Source organism: Pristis pectinata, chromosome 23, assembly GCF_009764475.1.
Source record: "Pristis pectinata isolate sPriPec2 chromosome 23, sPriPec2.1.pri, whole genome shotgun sequence".
Taxonomy (NCBI): Eukaryota; Metazoa; Chordata; class Chondrichthyes; order Rhinopristiformes; family Pristidae; genus Pristis; species Pristis pectinata.
Genome location: NC_067427.1, coordinates 19800296 through 19815671, shown reverse-complemented (window position 1 = coordinate 19815671; position 15376 = coordinate 19800296). Strand labels below are relative to the sequence as shown.

At 45.0% G+C, this 15376-nt stretch overlaps 2 protein-coding genes across 2 annotated transcripts in view; one reads left to right on the top strand and one right to left on the bottom strand.

The window, feature by feature from the left end:
- LOC127582142 (guanine nucleotide exchange factor VAV2-like) overlaps positions 1-1447 on the bottom strand; it is a 131361-nt gene extending 129914 nt beyond the window's left edge. The window contains 2 exon segments of the mRNA XM_052037190.1: positions 331-504; positions 506-1447. Coding sequence (XP_051893150.1) covers positions 331-504; positions 506-535 — 204 coding nt within the window. The 5' untranslated portion in view covers positions 536-1447.
- Positions 1448-5448: 4001 nt separating this feature from the next.
- Positions 5449-6974, top strand: LOC127582298 (putative uncharacterized protein BRD3OS). The gene is given in 2 exon segments (XM_052037476.1): positions 5449-5505; positions 5507-6974. Coding segments are annotated over 2 exon segments (285 nt in total). The 3' UTR covers positions 5735-6974.
- Positions 6975-15376: the final 8402 nt, after the last annotated feature.

The window sequence follows — 15376 nt, the reverse complement described above, 5'->3', positions numbered from 1 at the left end:
TCTCCTCAGATGTTGTTGTCCAAAACTAACTGTCTACCCCATTGCAACAAATAAAGTGCAGAAAGGAACTCAGAAGGTCAGGCAGCATCTGTGGAGGGAAATGGACTGCTGATGTTTCAGGTCGAGACCTTTCATCCAGATTGAAAGTCTTTCAGTCTAAATGAAGGATCCCAACCCGAAACTGTCAGCTGTCCACTTCCCTCCACAGATGCTGCCTGGCCCATTGAGTTCCTCCAGAATTTTGTTTGTTGCCCCAGATTCCAGCGTCTGTAGCCTCTCGGGCTTCCACCCCATTGCACTGCCCTTCCCCTCTACCCAAGCAACGCCTACCTGGGACATCTGTGGTCTGAAGTTGATGTCCTTGAGATCAATGGACCCAGGGCTCAGGTTGTGCAGAAGCTGACAGAGCAGCACTCCATCTCTCAGCGCCTGTGCCAGGTCAAAGACCTGGGCTGCCGGCCACACCACACGGTGATTGGGGGGCAGCACCTTGCAGTCAATGAGGCCAGCGCCCACACTGGCGCCACTCCTCCATCCTGCTGGGACTGGGAGACGGAGGCGCAGGGACGTATTCCGAGAAAGGACCAGCAAAGGGATGAGGTGGAAAGTAAGGATGAAGTGACGGGGTAGGGATGGAGAAAAGCGTTCAAGTTCCTGGGAAATTAATTCTAGAAATGACAGGGGAGGGGGCAGGGTGAGAAGGGGGGGGGAGGAAAACAAGTCCACAAGACAATGGGGAAGAGGGAAAAAACGTGTAGGGACTGGGGAAGGAAACAAGACTCAGAGAGGAGGAGAAACGAGACTCAGGGTGGTGGTGCGGGGCGGTGGTACGAGGGTGCTAGGGGCGAAGTGTCCCAGGTGCTACCTGGGGCGGCGGGGTGTTCCGCGGACGGATTGGGAGGATGCGGGGACTGGGCACGACAGGAGGTGGTGGATGGAGGACTGAACAGCAGGTTCTGGGGAGGGTGGGGCAAGAGATGCCGGTGGACGCGCCGTCCCTCGGGGACTGTTGGTGTGTGTGTGTGTGTGTGTGTGTGTGTGTGTTGGGGGGGGGGGGGGGGTCGCGGTCCCGAACGGGGATTGGGAGCGGGCGGTGGTGGAGTTGAGGGTCGCGGTCCCACCAAATGGGGCGAGTGCGGGTCGGGTCTCCTCCGCGAGGTGAGGTGCTGAGGTCCGAATGTCCCTGCCACTGAAGCGCTGCTCGGTAGCCGGGCTCAGGGTGCAGCTCGCCGGGCTTGGAACGGGATCCCGGGCCGGAGCCGGGGCTGGGGCTGTTCCCATAGAACCTGAGCGGGGAGGAAGCGGCCTTCCCAATAGCACCGATCCGACGCTCAGTGAATCCTCTCTCCGGACACAATGTATCTCCGCCCGGCCGCTCTGTAACTTTGTATTCCAAGCCCCGCGATTCCCTCCAAGCGACTGATCGGCGGACACCCAGTGGCCAACGTGCGCGCCACCCGCCGGGAGCGCGCGAAGCGTGGACGCGCATCGGGGCGCAAGCTTTCCGGCTGCAATCAGCGAAGTGGTTTCCTTTGGTGTGGTTAATTCTGATTTACTGTTTGATAATCTTAAACTCATTCACTGGATTGCATGGCTCCGGTCAAAAAGGAAACACTGAATTTAATTTGACATCTTGATTTGGTTTGAATTTGTTTTCTAAAGTACAATTATATATATTTTTTTAAAAATCTATTCAATCGGGGACTGCTGGAAAGAGAGAGCGGTGGAATAGATAAAACCCTGCGACCCTTAGTCATGTTTCAATTATAATTTCCCATATCCTCACGTTTATTATTTTATTCCCAGGTCTCTTTATCCTTTAATATTCTTAAACAATTGTCAGCTCCCTATTAATCCCATTCACCATATCCCAAAATATCTTTACATCGCTACAAGCTCATCCTTTGATCTGAATCGTCCATATCCCTGAACAGCTCTACCTTCCTAACTCTTACCTGTTAAACGCCCTACTTTTAATGTTTCTTCTAACAACCTCCAAGGATTGTACAGGATAAGCCAGTGGCATCATGAAAGATAAGTAAATGTGCCTCCTCTGCTAAAGGGCAAACAAATTTTAAAAATATTAAAATATACACTCAAAGGAACAATGGAGTTTTAAAGGGCTAAATTATATTATATGTTATCTATAGATGAGGGAGAAAGGAAGAGAGTCCTTCTCGCTGTTGTTTAGAAGGATGAGGGGGGAATCTCAATGAAACCCACGAATATTGAAAGGCCTGGATAGAATGGATTTGGAGAGGATATTTCCAGTGGTGGGAGAGTCTAGGACCAGAGGGCATAGCTTCAGAATAGAAGGACGTTACTTTAGAACAGAGATGAGGATGAATTTCTTTAGCCAGAAGGTGGTTAATCTGTGGAATTCATTGCCACAAACGGCTGTGGAGGACAAGTCTTTGGGTGTATTTAAAGCAGAGGTTGATAGGTTCTTGATTAATAAGGGCGTCAGAGGTTACAGGGAGAAGGCAGGAGAATGGGGTCGAGGGGGAAAAATAAAACAGCCATGATCGAATGACAGAGCAGACTCGATGGGCCGAATGGCCTAATTCTGCTCCTATGTCTTATGGTTTAAGAGAGGCACACATTACAGTGTGACCTGAAGTCTTCTGTGCATCATATACACTGGATGTTTGGTCAGGTGACTTGTTCTGGCAAATAAAACTAGGAAATGCCACTAATATTCAGCAGATCAGTCAGCATCTGTGGAAAGAGAAACTGAGTTAATCTTTCAGGTCAGTCACCTCTCCTCAAAACTGGAAAATATTAAGGGATAAATAAGTGTAAAGATAAAAAGAAACCGTGATGTGTTTGAGTTGAGGGGAAAAGACAAAATAGTGCAGGAGAGGTGACTGATGGTAACGTGGGGCAAGAGAAGCTGCAGTGGGACAAGAAACAAGAGGCATATTGACAGAGTAGAAGAACCATTATCTGAAATTATTGCTGTTTCTATGCTGTAAAATCCTTCTAGTTCAATACTATATTACATGCATCTAAAACACATTCCAGTTTTCAGATATTGCCTGAACAGCTGTTGTTTCCAGAATTTTTTGCATTGTTTTCATATAAATATGGAGTAATTTTTACCCCCTGTCTGAGACAAACGGTTTTGGTAGTGAACCCACTCTATTTTAGTAACCCAAAATCTCACCCGAGTCAAGGAATGGGACAAATTCATTTCTGATGAAGTCTTTGACCTGAAATTTTAAACTGCTTCTCTTTCCACAGATGCTATCTGACCTGTGATTCTTTTCCCCAACATTTCCAGCAAAAATTTTCCCCCATCCAGTACAGGAAGTTTGACAGTGTCGTTTATTTAGAAACAGTAGAGAGTATTTTGTGTGTTTTCAGCTGGGTGTTTTCAGCATACATGTGAAAAATAAGCAAGCACCGACAAACTGAGACGATGAGCAAAGAAAGTCTGCATTTAACAGCGATATTTTCAGGGATAGTGGGGATGATTGGATAATTCCACTGTCAATCAAGCCCAGGGCTCGCTCTGCTGTAAGTGACTGCCATTGATTTTATGCATTTAATTTCTATGTAATTATCCGGCACACACTGTATTTTGTTTTTGTAAAAGATATCCTGCTTTTATTGGGAGATATAGCAAAACCTTTTGTCATGGCTTCTGTTTCCTCTGTTCTTTAAATTGTCAGTGTTTTCTGAGTAAACTGACATTAAATTCTGTACAATAACTTCTGCTGAAGCGCAGTCATATGTCCTGCACCGAATATCTCATTGGCTGACAGTATTACCAATTGACATTCATCAAAGAAAAATCCCAAAGCATTATCTTCTCCCTGACTATTGTCTTTCACACCCCTAGTGCCCTCTTTGATACCAGCTGTTATTTGCTTTACTAAAGCACCCTATTTCCAATTCAAGAGCTTCACGTATCCCCATCCTCCAATGTCTCACCTGCCAGTATCTTTTTGAATAGCAGCACAGACACGAAGGGGCATGTATGGAATTCCCCAGTGGCTAGTTCCTATTTTCCTAAATCTCCTTCATTCCACTTCTTTAGGGCGCTTAATAATCTTTCCGATTGAAACCGGCGCTGGACGGGCAGAAACAATGGGCCTACCAGGACAATCCGGATCTAGAAATTGATAAGAGATAAAAGCTGTTCCAACCGAAACAGTGATTTGCTTGTACTTCTTCAATTAAGATGGTGTATGTGCTGCTTATAACGACGAGTCGTCAACACTGGGGAGGGTAACCGGCTGCAGAACAACTCCATTCAGATCCCCAAGTTTTTGGTTGTCTATCAGTTAATTCTCAGCCTAATTCTAACTCTGATCTCACCTCCTCCATTATTCCAGTGAAGCTCAGTACAAACTCAAAGAACCGCACCTCGCCTTTCAATTGCAACCGTCTGTACTCAACAGAGTTTTAAAAATCCAGATAAGGATTCTTTCTCCCGTTTATACCTCCCGAAGACACAATCTTTAGTTTCTGTAATCGTCACATTGTCTTGCATCATCTTCTATTTAGTCATTTAATCTCTCCCGCCTTCCACTCTATCACACTTTCCCTCTTGTTCTTTCCTCTCTCATCCCAGCACCTTAAAACTTAAATTATGCACGTTTTTCCAAGTTCTGATGAAAAGGTTAACTCTGTTCCGCTCCACGCATATGCTATCTGACTTGCGGAGTATTTCCAGCAGGTTTTGTTTTGCTTTTACTCATGGGCGACCTGCTGCTAGTGCAATTTCCCTTCAGATTTGGTCTTTTAAAGACTGGTGCAGGGGAGATGCGCTCGGAGACAGCGGCGTGAAGGGAGGCGGCACACACTTTGTGAATGAAATTCGTTTCTCATTACCGGGCCGGGCTGCACATCCCCCGGAACGGCAGCTCGCTCCCGGGGTTCGTGGCTAATTATCCCGGGAATGTGAGCACCATCTGCCGGACTGTCCGACAACCGCGCCTGGGCTTCGGAGGCGGGTTGCAGCCCGAGACGCCGTCCGTTGCCTTGGTTGCTGCCGCTCGGGTGTTTCCCGCAGACGGTGGTTGTCATGGTTCCCCCGACTCGGGTGTCTCCGGGGGCTCGGAGTACCAGTTGTTTGCCATTGTTCCGGGATTCGGGTGTTTCCGGAGACAGTGAGTGGCATTGGTTGCCATGGTTCCCAACCTCGGGTGGTCCCGGAGACAATAGATGACAGCGGCTCCAGAAATTGACCGGTGATGGTTGCCGTGGTTCGGGTGTTTCCGGAGATGGATTGCCATAGGTTGCCGTGGTTCGGGTGTTTCCGGAGATGGATTGCCATAGGTTGCCGTGGTTCGGGTGTTTCCGGCGATTGGCCGGCGGTGGATTGCCGTGGTTCGGGCGTTTCCGGAGACATTGAGTGACAGTGGTTGCCATGGTTCCCGCTGTTCGGGCGTTTCCGGAGATTGAGATGGATCCCGGGGCTGGGATCCAGCGAAGCGGAGGATGAGCGCGGCAGCGAGCGGGCGGACGCCGCTGGCGGAAAAGGCCCTGTCGGAGTCCTTACGGCCGGCTTCCGTTACACGACACGTCGCTGCTGATCTGGACGCAGCAGCAGCAGGAGCTGGAGAGGCGGGCGATGGGATCAGGCCCGGGACCGGGGCCGGACAGTTTCCTGGGCCGGAGTCAGAGCATGTGGTACCGACAGTACGGAAACCAGCCCATCCTGATCCGGGACAAAAACAAAGTGGTCCCGGGCCCGGACCGGCCCGCTCCCAGTTCTGCGTGGTGATGTAAATGGGATTTGGGTCCCCATGACAGTACCGTCCGAGGGGTCTTCAGCCGGAGTTCACCCACGGCCGGAAAATAAAACCTGTATCTGCATTAATACCCAGCGTATCCACGTCCAGAGCGGCGGACGCGCCCAAGCGATGAACCCACCGTGTGGCTCAACCATTGTATCCAGACCTCTGGAGCACCCACACCTGAAGCAACTCCCTCAGCTAAACCTTGGGGGATTTCATCTGGATTGACAGTCAACTGGAGCACCTCTGCGGCTGTATCATCTAATACACAGTAACTACATCTGGATAAACCAACACCTTGATTAACGTGTTTTGATCATCCGGTATCCGGTGCAACTCGTCCTAATGATCAATCAACAGTCACTGGTCGTTCATTTGGATTAGAGCCCTGCAGGCGTTCACTTGTTCCGATGGGAATGTAGATTCCAGCCGCACGGGATGTAACCAGATAAAAAGAATCTACAGCTATTCATAAACCGCGAAAAAACGGATGAAACTGTGCCCGGAGCGAGTGCTCACTACCTGTTCATCCTCCCAGCAGCAGCTATTTATTTTTTTATTCATTTATTTATCTATTTATTTATTTGTAGATTGCCACTGAAAGTCTCACCTAATAAAAGTGGTTATTTGCACCCAGTTTCACGACGAAAAACGGGCAACAGAAAACACTTGGAGACATTAGAAGGTGCGAGCACATGGCTCAAGCAATCACAGGGACCGACAGTCCACCGCGGGAACAGACCAAACTTGAATGTTTTGTATCAATTTTTTTCAAATAATAATTTACAGTATTTTCGTGGAACTGCAGTATTTTTGCAATTATGCCTTTTGTTTTACTCACTCCATTTTCATATCTAACAACTTTACAAATGTCTCGTATGGTGAACTCTGTTGGAACATTGATAGCAGCTACCTAATTTCAGAATATGACAACAATATTATATTCCCAGGGATACTTTGTGTCCAGTACAATGTAATCATATTATCTGAGATTTTGCTTTAATGGAGACTAGCTGCGTCGAACAGGTACAAAATAAACCTCAAGTACTGAAAATCTGAAATAAAAACTAGATATTCAGAAGCTGGGGTGTTATTTGTGGAGCAGCTCAGTGAACTGATGCATCCAGATGCAAGGTCATTTTCTGTTGAGAGGTCACCCATCTGAAACATGAACGCTGTTTCGTTTTTGTTCCACAAATGCTGCCTGACTACCGAGTATCATTCAGAGCTTGCAGTAGAAATAGAAGCCCCCCAATAAGATCACATCTGATTTTGTACCTGGGGACCACCTTCATCCACTAACCCCCATTTAGACCCTAAGAAGACATAGGAACAGAATTGGGCCATTCGGCCCACAGAGTCTGCTCCACCATTCAGTCACGGCTGAACTTTTTTTTACCCCATTCTCCCACCTCTTCTCCCCATAAACCTTAACCCCTTTACCAAACAGGAACCTATCAATCTCTGCCTTAAATACACCCAATGACTTGGCCTCCATAGCCGTCTGTGGCAACGAATTCCACAGATCCAGCCCCATCCCCGAAGAAATTCCTCCTCATTTCAGTTTTAAAGGGACATCCCCTAATTCCGAGGCTGTGCCCTCGGATCCTAGACTTTCCTACTGATGGAAACATCCTCCCCATGTCCACTCTATCCAAGCCTTTCAGCATCTGATAGGTTGCCAATGAGATCCCCCCTCATCCTTCTGATCTCCATCTAGCACAGCTCCAGAGACATTAAGCCTATCATTCTTGGGAACCTCCTCAGGACACCTCCAGGGTCAGCACATCCTTCCTTAGATGCAGAGTTCAAAATTGCTCACAATATTCCAAATACAGTCTAACCAATGCCTTATAAAGCCTCAGCATTATATCCTTGCTTTTAAATTCCAAGCCTCCCAAAATGAATCCTCTTTACTACAGAGTCAACCTGAGATAAGATTTCTTTATTAGTCACATGTACATCGAAACATACAGTGAAATACATCTTTTGTGTAGTGTTCTGGGGGCAGCCCGCAAGTGTTGCCATGCTTCCGCCGCCAACACAGCATGCCCACAACTTCCTAACCCGTATGTCTTTGGAATGTGGGAGGAAACCAGAGCACCCAGAGGAAACCCATGCAGACACAGGGACAATGTACAAACTCCTTAGACAGCAGCGGAATTGAACCTGGGTCGCTCGTGCTGTAATAGCGTTACACTAACCGCTACACTACCGTGCCTGCCCTGAAGATAACCTTAAGGAAATCCTGAACTAGGACTCCCAAGTGCCTTTGCACCTCTGATTTCTGAATTTCCTCATTTGGAAAATAGATTACAGCTTTATTCTTCTTACAAAACTGCATAACCCCACATTTCCCTATGCTGTATTCCATCTGCCACTTCGTTGCCCACCCTCCCAACCTGTCCAACTCCCTGCTTCTGCAACACTATGTTCTTCCACCTATCTTGGTATTATCTGCAAAATTGGCCACAATGCCGTCAGTTCCTTCATCCAGATCATTAATGTATAAAGTGAAAAGTTGTTGTCCCAACACTGACCCCCGTGGAACTCCACTAGTCACCGGCAGCCATCCTGAAAAGGACCCCTTTATCCCTGATCTCTGACTTCTGCCAGTCAGCCAATCTTCTATCCATGCTAGTACCTTGCCTCGTTCTTGTCTTGCTTGGTAGCCTCCTGTGTGGCACCTTGTCAAAGGCCTTCTGAAAATCCAAATAAATAACATCCACCAACTCTCCTTTGTCTAACCTGCTTGTTACCTCCTCAAAGAATTTTAACAGATTTCTCTAGATTCCCATAATACCTAAAAATCTAATGATCCGCCTTGAACGTATTCAACGGCACAATGCACACAGCCTTCTTGAATTTAACAGGTTCAATACATTCTGGGTGAATAAATTTCTCCTCAATACCATCCAAAATGGCTGATTCTAGGAATCCCAGCCAAGGAAAACTTCAGCTTTGTATCAAATCTGTTAAATCCCTTAAAACCCATCATTCTTCTGAACTCTAGAGTGTATCAGTCCAGTCAGTTTAATCTCTCATGACAAACACACCATCCCAGTAATCAATTAGCAAACCAGTGCTGCACTCCCTTCACCCCAAGTAGGGAGACCCACCAAGGTTCTATCTATTTAGAATAATATGTCTATCATTGTGTTCTCAAATTTTCTTATAATAATGGCCAACACACCATTTTGCTACATACCATACCAGTCCAGGTGAAGGGTCTCGACCCTAAACATCCACTGTCCATCTTCTTCCATAGGTGAGTTCCTCCAGCACTTTGTCGTTCCATATTCCAGCATCTGCAGGCCCTTGTGATACCATTTCACTTCCTAATTTCTTGCTGAACTTGCATGTCAACCTTCAGTAATTCAAGGAATCACTGAATACTGTACAATGAGACCCAGTTCCCTCTGAACATAAACTCCTTTCAATTTCTCACCAGTTAAAGTGCTCCACCTTTTCAGTCTTTCCACCAAACTGGATGACCTCACGCTTTTCCACATTTCATCTGCCATGAATCATCGGCAAACTCTAATGTTTTACACAAATGCCCAACCAGATCTTTGAAATAGATTGTGAGCAGTGAGCCCCAACACCTATCTGTGGGCCCCATTGGTTGCAGTCTCCCAACCTGAAAATCACCCATTTATGCCTACTCTCCATATCCATTAACCAAGGCTCCAACCACACAGTATTTCACACCAATACTGTGCGTGCTGATTTTGTTAAATAACTCTGTAGCACCTCATCGAAGGCCCTTTGAAAGTCCAATACACCACATTCATTAGTTCATCCTTACCTACGCTGCTGATTACAGTAAAAAAAGCTCAGCTATCCAGTGCAAACTTGGACTTGATAGGTGCAGGTTAAATAAGAATGGTGGTAACCTGTCAACCCAGATGCTCTCCACAGTATACCCACTGTCGGGCACGAGCTTCCCAGGGGCCATCCCAATGTCAGTCAGAATGCTCCCAGAGTGCTGTCCCAATGTTGGCCTGGGCACTCCCCCTACAGTGCTCATTGCTGGTGAAGTACTGGATAACTGAGATTTTTAATGTACGACCTCAAAAAATGGCAAGAGATTCTTTCCATCCACCTTATCATTAGAATCATACAGCACAGAAACCAGCCCTTTCAGTCCACTTTGTCCATGCCGACAGTGGTGCCCTCTACACACATCCCATTGCCCACATTTGGCCAGTATCCCTCTATGCCTTTCCTATCCAAGCATCTGCCCAAATGCCTTTTATATGTTGTAAGTGTATCTAACTCCATAACCTCACTTTGCAGCTCATTCCAGATATTCACTACCCTCTGTGTGAAAAACTTACCCCTCAGATCTCCTTCAAATTTCTTCCTTCTCGCCCCCTAGTTTTTGATTCCCCTGCTCTGGAAGAAAAGATTCTATCTATCCAATCTATGCCCCTCATAATTTTATAAATCTCTGTAAGGTCACCCCTCAGCCTCCTACCTTCCAGTGTGAATAAACTCAACCTATCCAAACTTTCCTAATATATACAGCCCTCCGTTCCAGCCAACATCCTGGGGAATCTCTCTTGCACTCTCTCTATTGCTGCCACATCCTTCCTACAGTGTGGCAACCAGAACTGTACACAATACTCCAAGAGCAGCCTAAACTCTTTTGTACAGCTGCAACATGACATCCCAACTCTTTCAATGCCTTGGCCTATAAAGGCAAGCCTACCAAATGCCTTTTTCACTACCCTATCCACCTGTATCGCCACTTTCAGGGAGCTATGGACTTGCACCCGAAGGTGTCTTTGTACATCAACACTCCTAAGGTCCCTACCTTATATGTCCTACCAGAATTTGACTTACCAAAATACATTAACTCACACTTGTCTGGATTAAATTCCATCTGCCACCACTCCATCCAACTTTCCAGGTGGTCTATATCCTGCAGAATCTGTCTTCACTGTCCACAACTCCTCCAACTTTCAGGTTGTCTGCAGACTCACTAATCCATACCACATTCTCATCGAAGTCATTTATATATATTATAAACAACAAAGGTCCCAGCGCTGATCTATGAGGTACACTACTTTTTACAGACTTTCAGACAGAAAAACACTCATCTATCATTCCCCTCTGCCTCCTATCAGCAAGCCAATTTTGGATCCAGTTTGCCAACACATTTCAGATCACTTGTGCCTTAACCATCTGGACCATTCTACCAGGTGGGTCCTTGTAAAAAATACTTTAATCATTTAAACACCTCAACATGATCATCTCAATCATTTATAGCATGGAATAAGAGCTTTTCCTTTACCATCTGTTCATTTAATTTAGCTCTTTCATTTCCAGTATCATTGTGGTGCATTGAATGTTGCACCTCTTTGAAAGCTTCTTGAGGTGCAGGGCACAGAATTAATTACATACAGCACTCTCAATGAGCTCTGATCAGAACCATGCATCTTTCCAACTTAACTGCTATCCTCCTGTATAGGAGGCACTTTTTAGATAAAATCCAGCAGCATATTAGCCTTGGTTTTTTTTGTATATGTCTGCACACTTTTTTTTTATTTTTTGTACTTGGAACCCAATCCTTCTGATCCTTCCTAGTTCCCACTGCTTTACCATTTAGAAAATACACTGATCTACTTATTAGAAACAAACTAGATTGCTTCATTCAAAAATTGCCACAGTTCAGCAGCTCACTAACTTACCAATATCTCTTTCTGCTCTAGTCAACACAAATTATTGCACACCTAACTTAAGTCTCTCTAATCTTTCATCCAATCCATTGGTAAGTATAGCGAACACCAAAGCCTGCGTACAGACCCCAAGGGGACACTACACAAGTCAGTGAATATGCCTCCACTACTATTCCATGCAGTGAATGACATACCCAAACTACTCGTTGCATAAAGGAAATTCATGTCACTTTTGGTTCTTTTGCCAATCACATTCTTTCTATGTCCCCTGGTTCTTGACCCCTTAGACAATGGGAACAGTTTCTCTATTTTCAATCTAGACCCTGCATGTCTTAAAATACCTTATCAGATCTCATCCGCAACCTCCTCTGCTCCCCACTTCACTGATTGTACATTCTCCAGTCTGCCAACATACTTAAATCCCCCTTCCTTGGAATGACTTTGGTAAATCTCTTCTGCACCACTTCCAGGGCCTTCACATTTTCCTAAAGTGTAGGCACAACCATCCAGTTGCGGCCAAACAAATGTTTGATAAGTATTCACCATGACTTCCTTGCTCTTATTCTCTATGCCTCTGTTGATAAGGCCCAGAATTCTGAAGCTGCTGAAAGAACTCAGTGGGTCAAGCAGCATCTGTGGAGGCAAAGGGATGGTCAATGTTTTGGATGGAGACCCTGCATCAGGTCTCATGTATCAGTCTTTCTCCAGATTCTAGCATCTGCAGTTGCTTGTGGCTCCAGGATTCCTTATGTTTTTTTAAGCCACTTTCTCAACCTATCCTTACATTTTCAAGAAACTGCACATATTCCCCTACATCTGTTCTTGTACCCCTCATAAAATTGCACCCTCTAGTTTATATTGTCTCTTCTCATTCTTCCTTCCAACAGGTAACACTGCACATTTTCAACATTAAATTTCAGGTGAAACCTACCTGTCCATTCCACCAACCTGCTTATACCTCCTTTAATTCCTATATAATATTACACCTCCAAGCTATACCAGCAGCAAATTTTGAAATTATTCCCTGCACAGCCAAGTCCAAGTATATTAAGTAAAACAGTGATCCTAGTACCCCTCATTGGGTTCTCCATTGTACACTTCCTTCTGGTCTGAATATCAACCTTTCAGCACTAGTCTATTTCTTGTTATTTAGATAATTATCTATCCATGCTGCTGCAATCCCTTTTATTCCACAGACTTCAAACTTGAGGACAAGTCTTTTATGTGGCACTTGTACATCAAACACATTTCCCCTCATCAACCCTCTTTATTACTTCGTCAAAGAACTTGTGTCAAGTTAATTAGATGTAATTTGCCTTTACAAATCTATTCTGCCTTTCTCCACTGTTTCTAAAATGTTGCCACCACAGAAGTTAAACAGTCTGGTGTGTAGTTGCTAGATTTATCCCTACATCCTTTTCTGAACAATTTTCCAGTCCTCAGGCACCATCCAGAGTTTACAGATGCTTGGAAAATCATGGCCAAGGCCTTGCAATTTCCTCCCCTACTTCCCGCAACAATCTTGGATGCATTCCATCTGGATCAGGTGACTTATGCACATTGACTGCTTTTCTATTCCCACCTTTTCAATTTTTAGTACATCTGGAATCTCAATTACACTTTGCTCTGACCCCAACTGCATTATTTTCCTTGAAGACTGATGTAATGTATTTATTAACTTTAGTTATGTCCTCTATCTCCATGAGTAAGTTTACTCTTTGGTCTCTAATCAGCCTCATTTCTCCCCTTACTACCTGGGTTCACATGCCTATAGAATATTTTTGGATTCCTTTTTGTGTTTACTGCCAGTCTTTTCTCATTGGCTTCTCTCTGCTTCTTTTATTTCCTTTCTGAGTGAACGTCCAATAATCAGTCTGATTCTCATGTGTCTTATGTTCTTTTGCTGCTCCATTTTGTTCCCTACTTTTTAGCTCACCCATGAAGGTTGTAGGTTTAATTTCCCTACCCATCTCCCTCAAGTAAATTATCTCAAATTTTAAAGGCCTACAATTGTTCGAATACATTTTTGCTTGCTAAACTGATTCAACATTACCTAGACCAGATCTGTTTTCATTCCTTTAAAATTGCCCCTTCTCCAATTGACTGCTTTCACTTCTGTGTGGTCTATATACTTTTCTGTGGCTATTCTAAACCTTTTGACATCATGATTGCTGTTTCCTAGAACAAGTCCAGCAATTCTACCTTCCTTGGAGACACAAGAGACTGTGATGCTGAAATTTGGAGCAAAAAAATACTGCTGGAGAACTCAGCAGGTCAAGCAGCATCTGTGAGTCTGGTGGGGAGACATAGTCGCCGTTGTTTTGGGTCAAGTCCCTACAGGTCCTGTTGCAGGGTCTCAACCCAAAACATTGATTATCCCTTTGCCACCAAAGATGCTGTTTGACCCAGTGAGTTCCTCCAGCAATTTGTTCTAAGCAGTTAGCGTAATGCTACTACAACGGCAGCGACCTGGGTTCAATACCGGCTGCTGTCTGTTAAGGAGTTTCTACATTCTCCCTGTGTCTGCGTGGGTTTCCTCCGGGTGCTCTCGTTTCCTCCCACATTCCAAAAACATATGGGTTAGGAAGTTGTGGGCATGCTATGTTGGCGCCGGAAGCGTGGCGACACTTGCGGGCTGCCCCCAGAACACTCTACGCAAAATATGCATTTCACTGTGTGTTTTGATGTACATGTGACTAATAAAGATATCTTATCGTATCCTTGCTCCAATTCTACCTTCCTTGTTGGGCTAGAAACTCCTCCCCATCTTTGCCCCTTATATTACTACTATTTCAGTCCATATATTTGGACAATTAAAGTCCTCTATTATTACTATTCTTATGGCTTTTGCATTTCACTGAAAATTTCATCTTCCATATCATTCCCACTACTGTGTAATCACATCTCTATTGGTTCTTAATTTTAAACAGTAGATTCCCTCCTCAGTTATTTCAGAATATCCTCCCATCCGAGAATTACAATACTGCCAATGCCTCTTCCTCCCTATATTTTCTGAACATGTTGTATCCAGCATTACTTACAATTCCTGCCTTTATTTTTTAAAGTCAGGTCCTTGTCACTGCCACAATATCATAATCCGACATGATTAGTTGCACCCACAACCCACCACCCTTGTTTAATACACTTATTGCATTTACATACATGCAATGTGAACCTGTCTTGGACCTTCTTGAACTCTGTAGTCTGGTTCCATCTAATAACTTCGTACTTCTGAAGAAGGGTTCTGACCCGAAACGTTGACCGCCTGCTTTTCTCCACGGCTGCTGCCTGGCCTGCTGAGTTCCTCCAGCATCGTCATGTTTTTCATTTTTGTGAATACTTCTCACAAAATCTTCCATATAATCATAAGGGGAAAAACTCACATTCAACATGTTTTAAAAGCTCATTGGAGTCAGGCCTAGTTCCCAAAGCCTTCTGCAGTGGCATCAGGTTTAAACAAATCAATTATTATCCATAATTAATATAAGATTGCCACATGTCATTCCTAAATATAGTGTTCCCCATTCAGCTTTACCCCAGCATTAAACAGTGGAGATAGGGCCAGAAATATTCAGTTCTCCAGAAAGGAGAACTGAAGGAACTGTAGAAGGGAGGCAACAGATGAGGTTATAGTCAGAGCACACAACATAGAGGACAGAAGAGGTGGGAGCATTAATGGGGCCGGGGGGGGGTGGGGGTGGCAAGCAAGATGCCTGGGTCTAATTGTAGCCAAAGAGGATCAGTCCACATCATTTGGAGAGATTCAGGGTTTTTTAAAAACAATACAGAAGACGTTAAGTCAATTCATTAGGTACTGCGGGAATGATGCAGGTTAGAGATGAGGGCAGGAAGTAGAGAGTCACGATAGATAGGAAACCGCAAAAATTACTACAGAGGGCAGATCAGGACAGATAGTAAACGAGAGAGGTACAATCAACAAACATA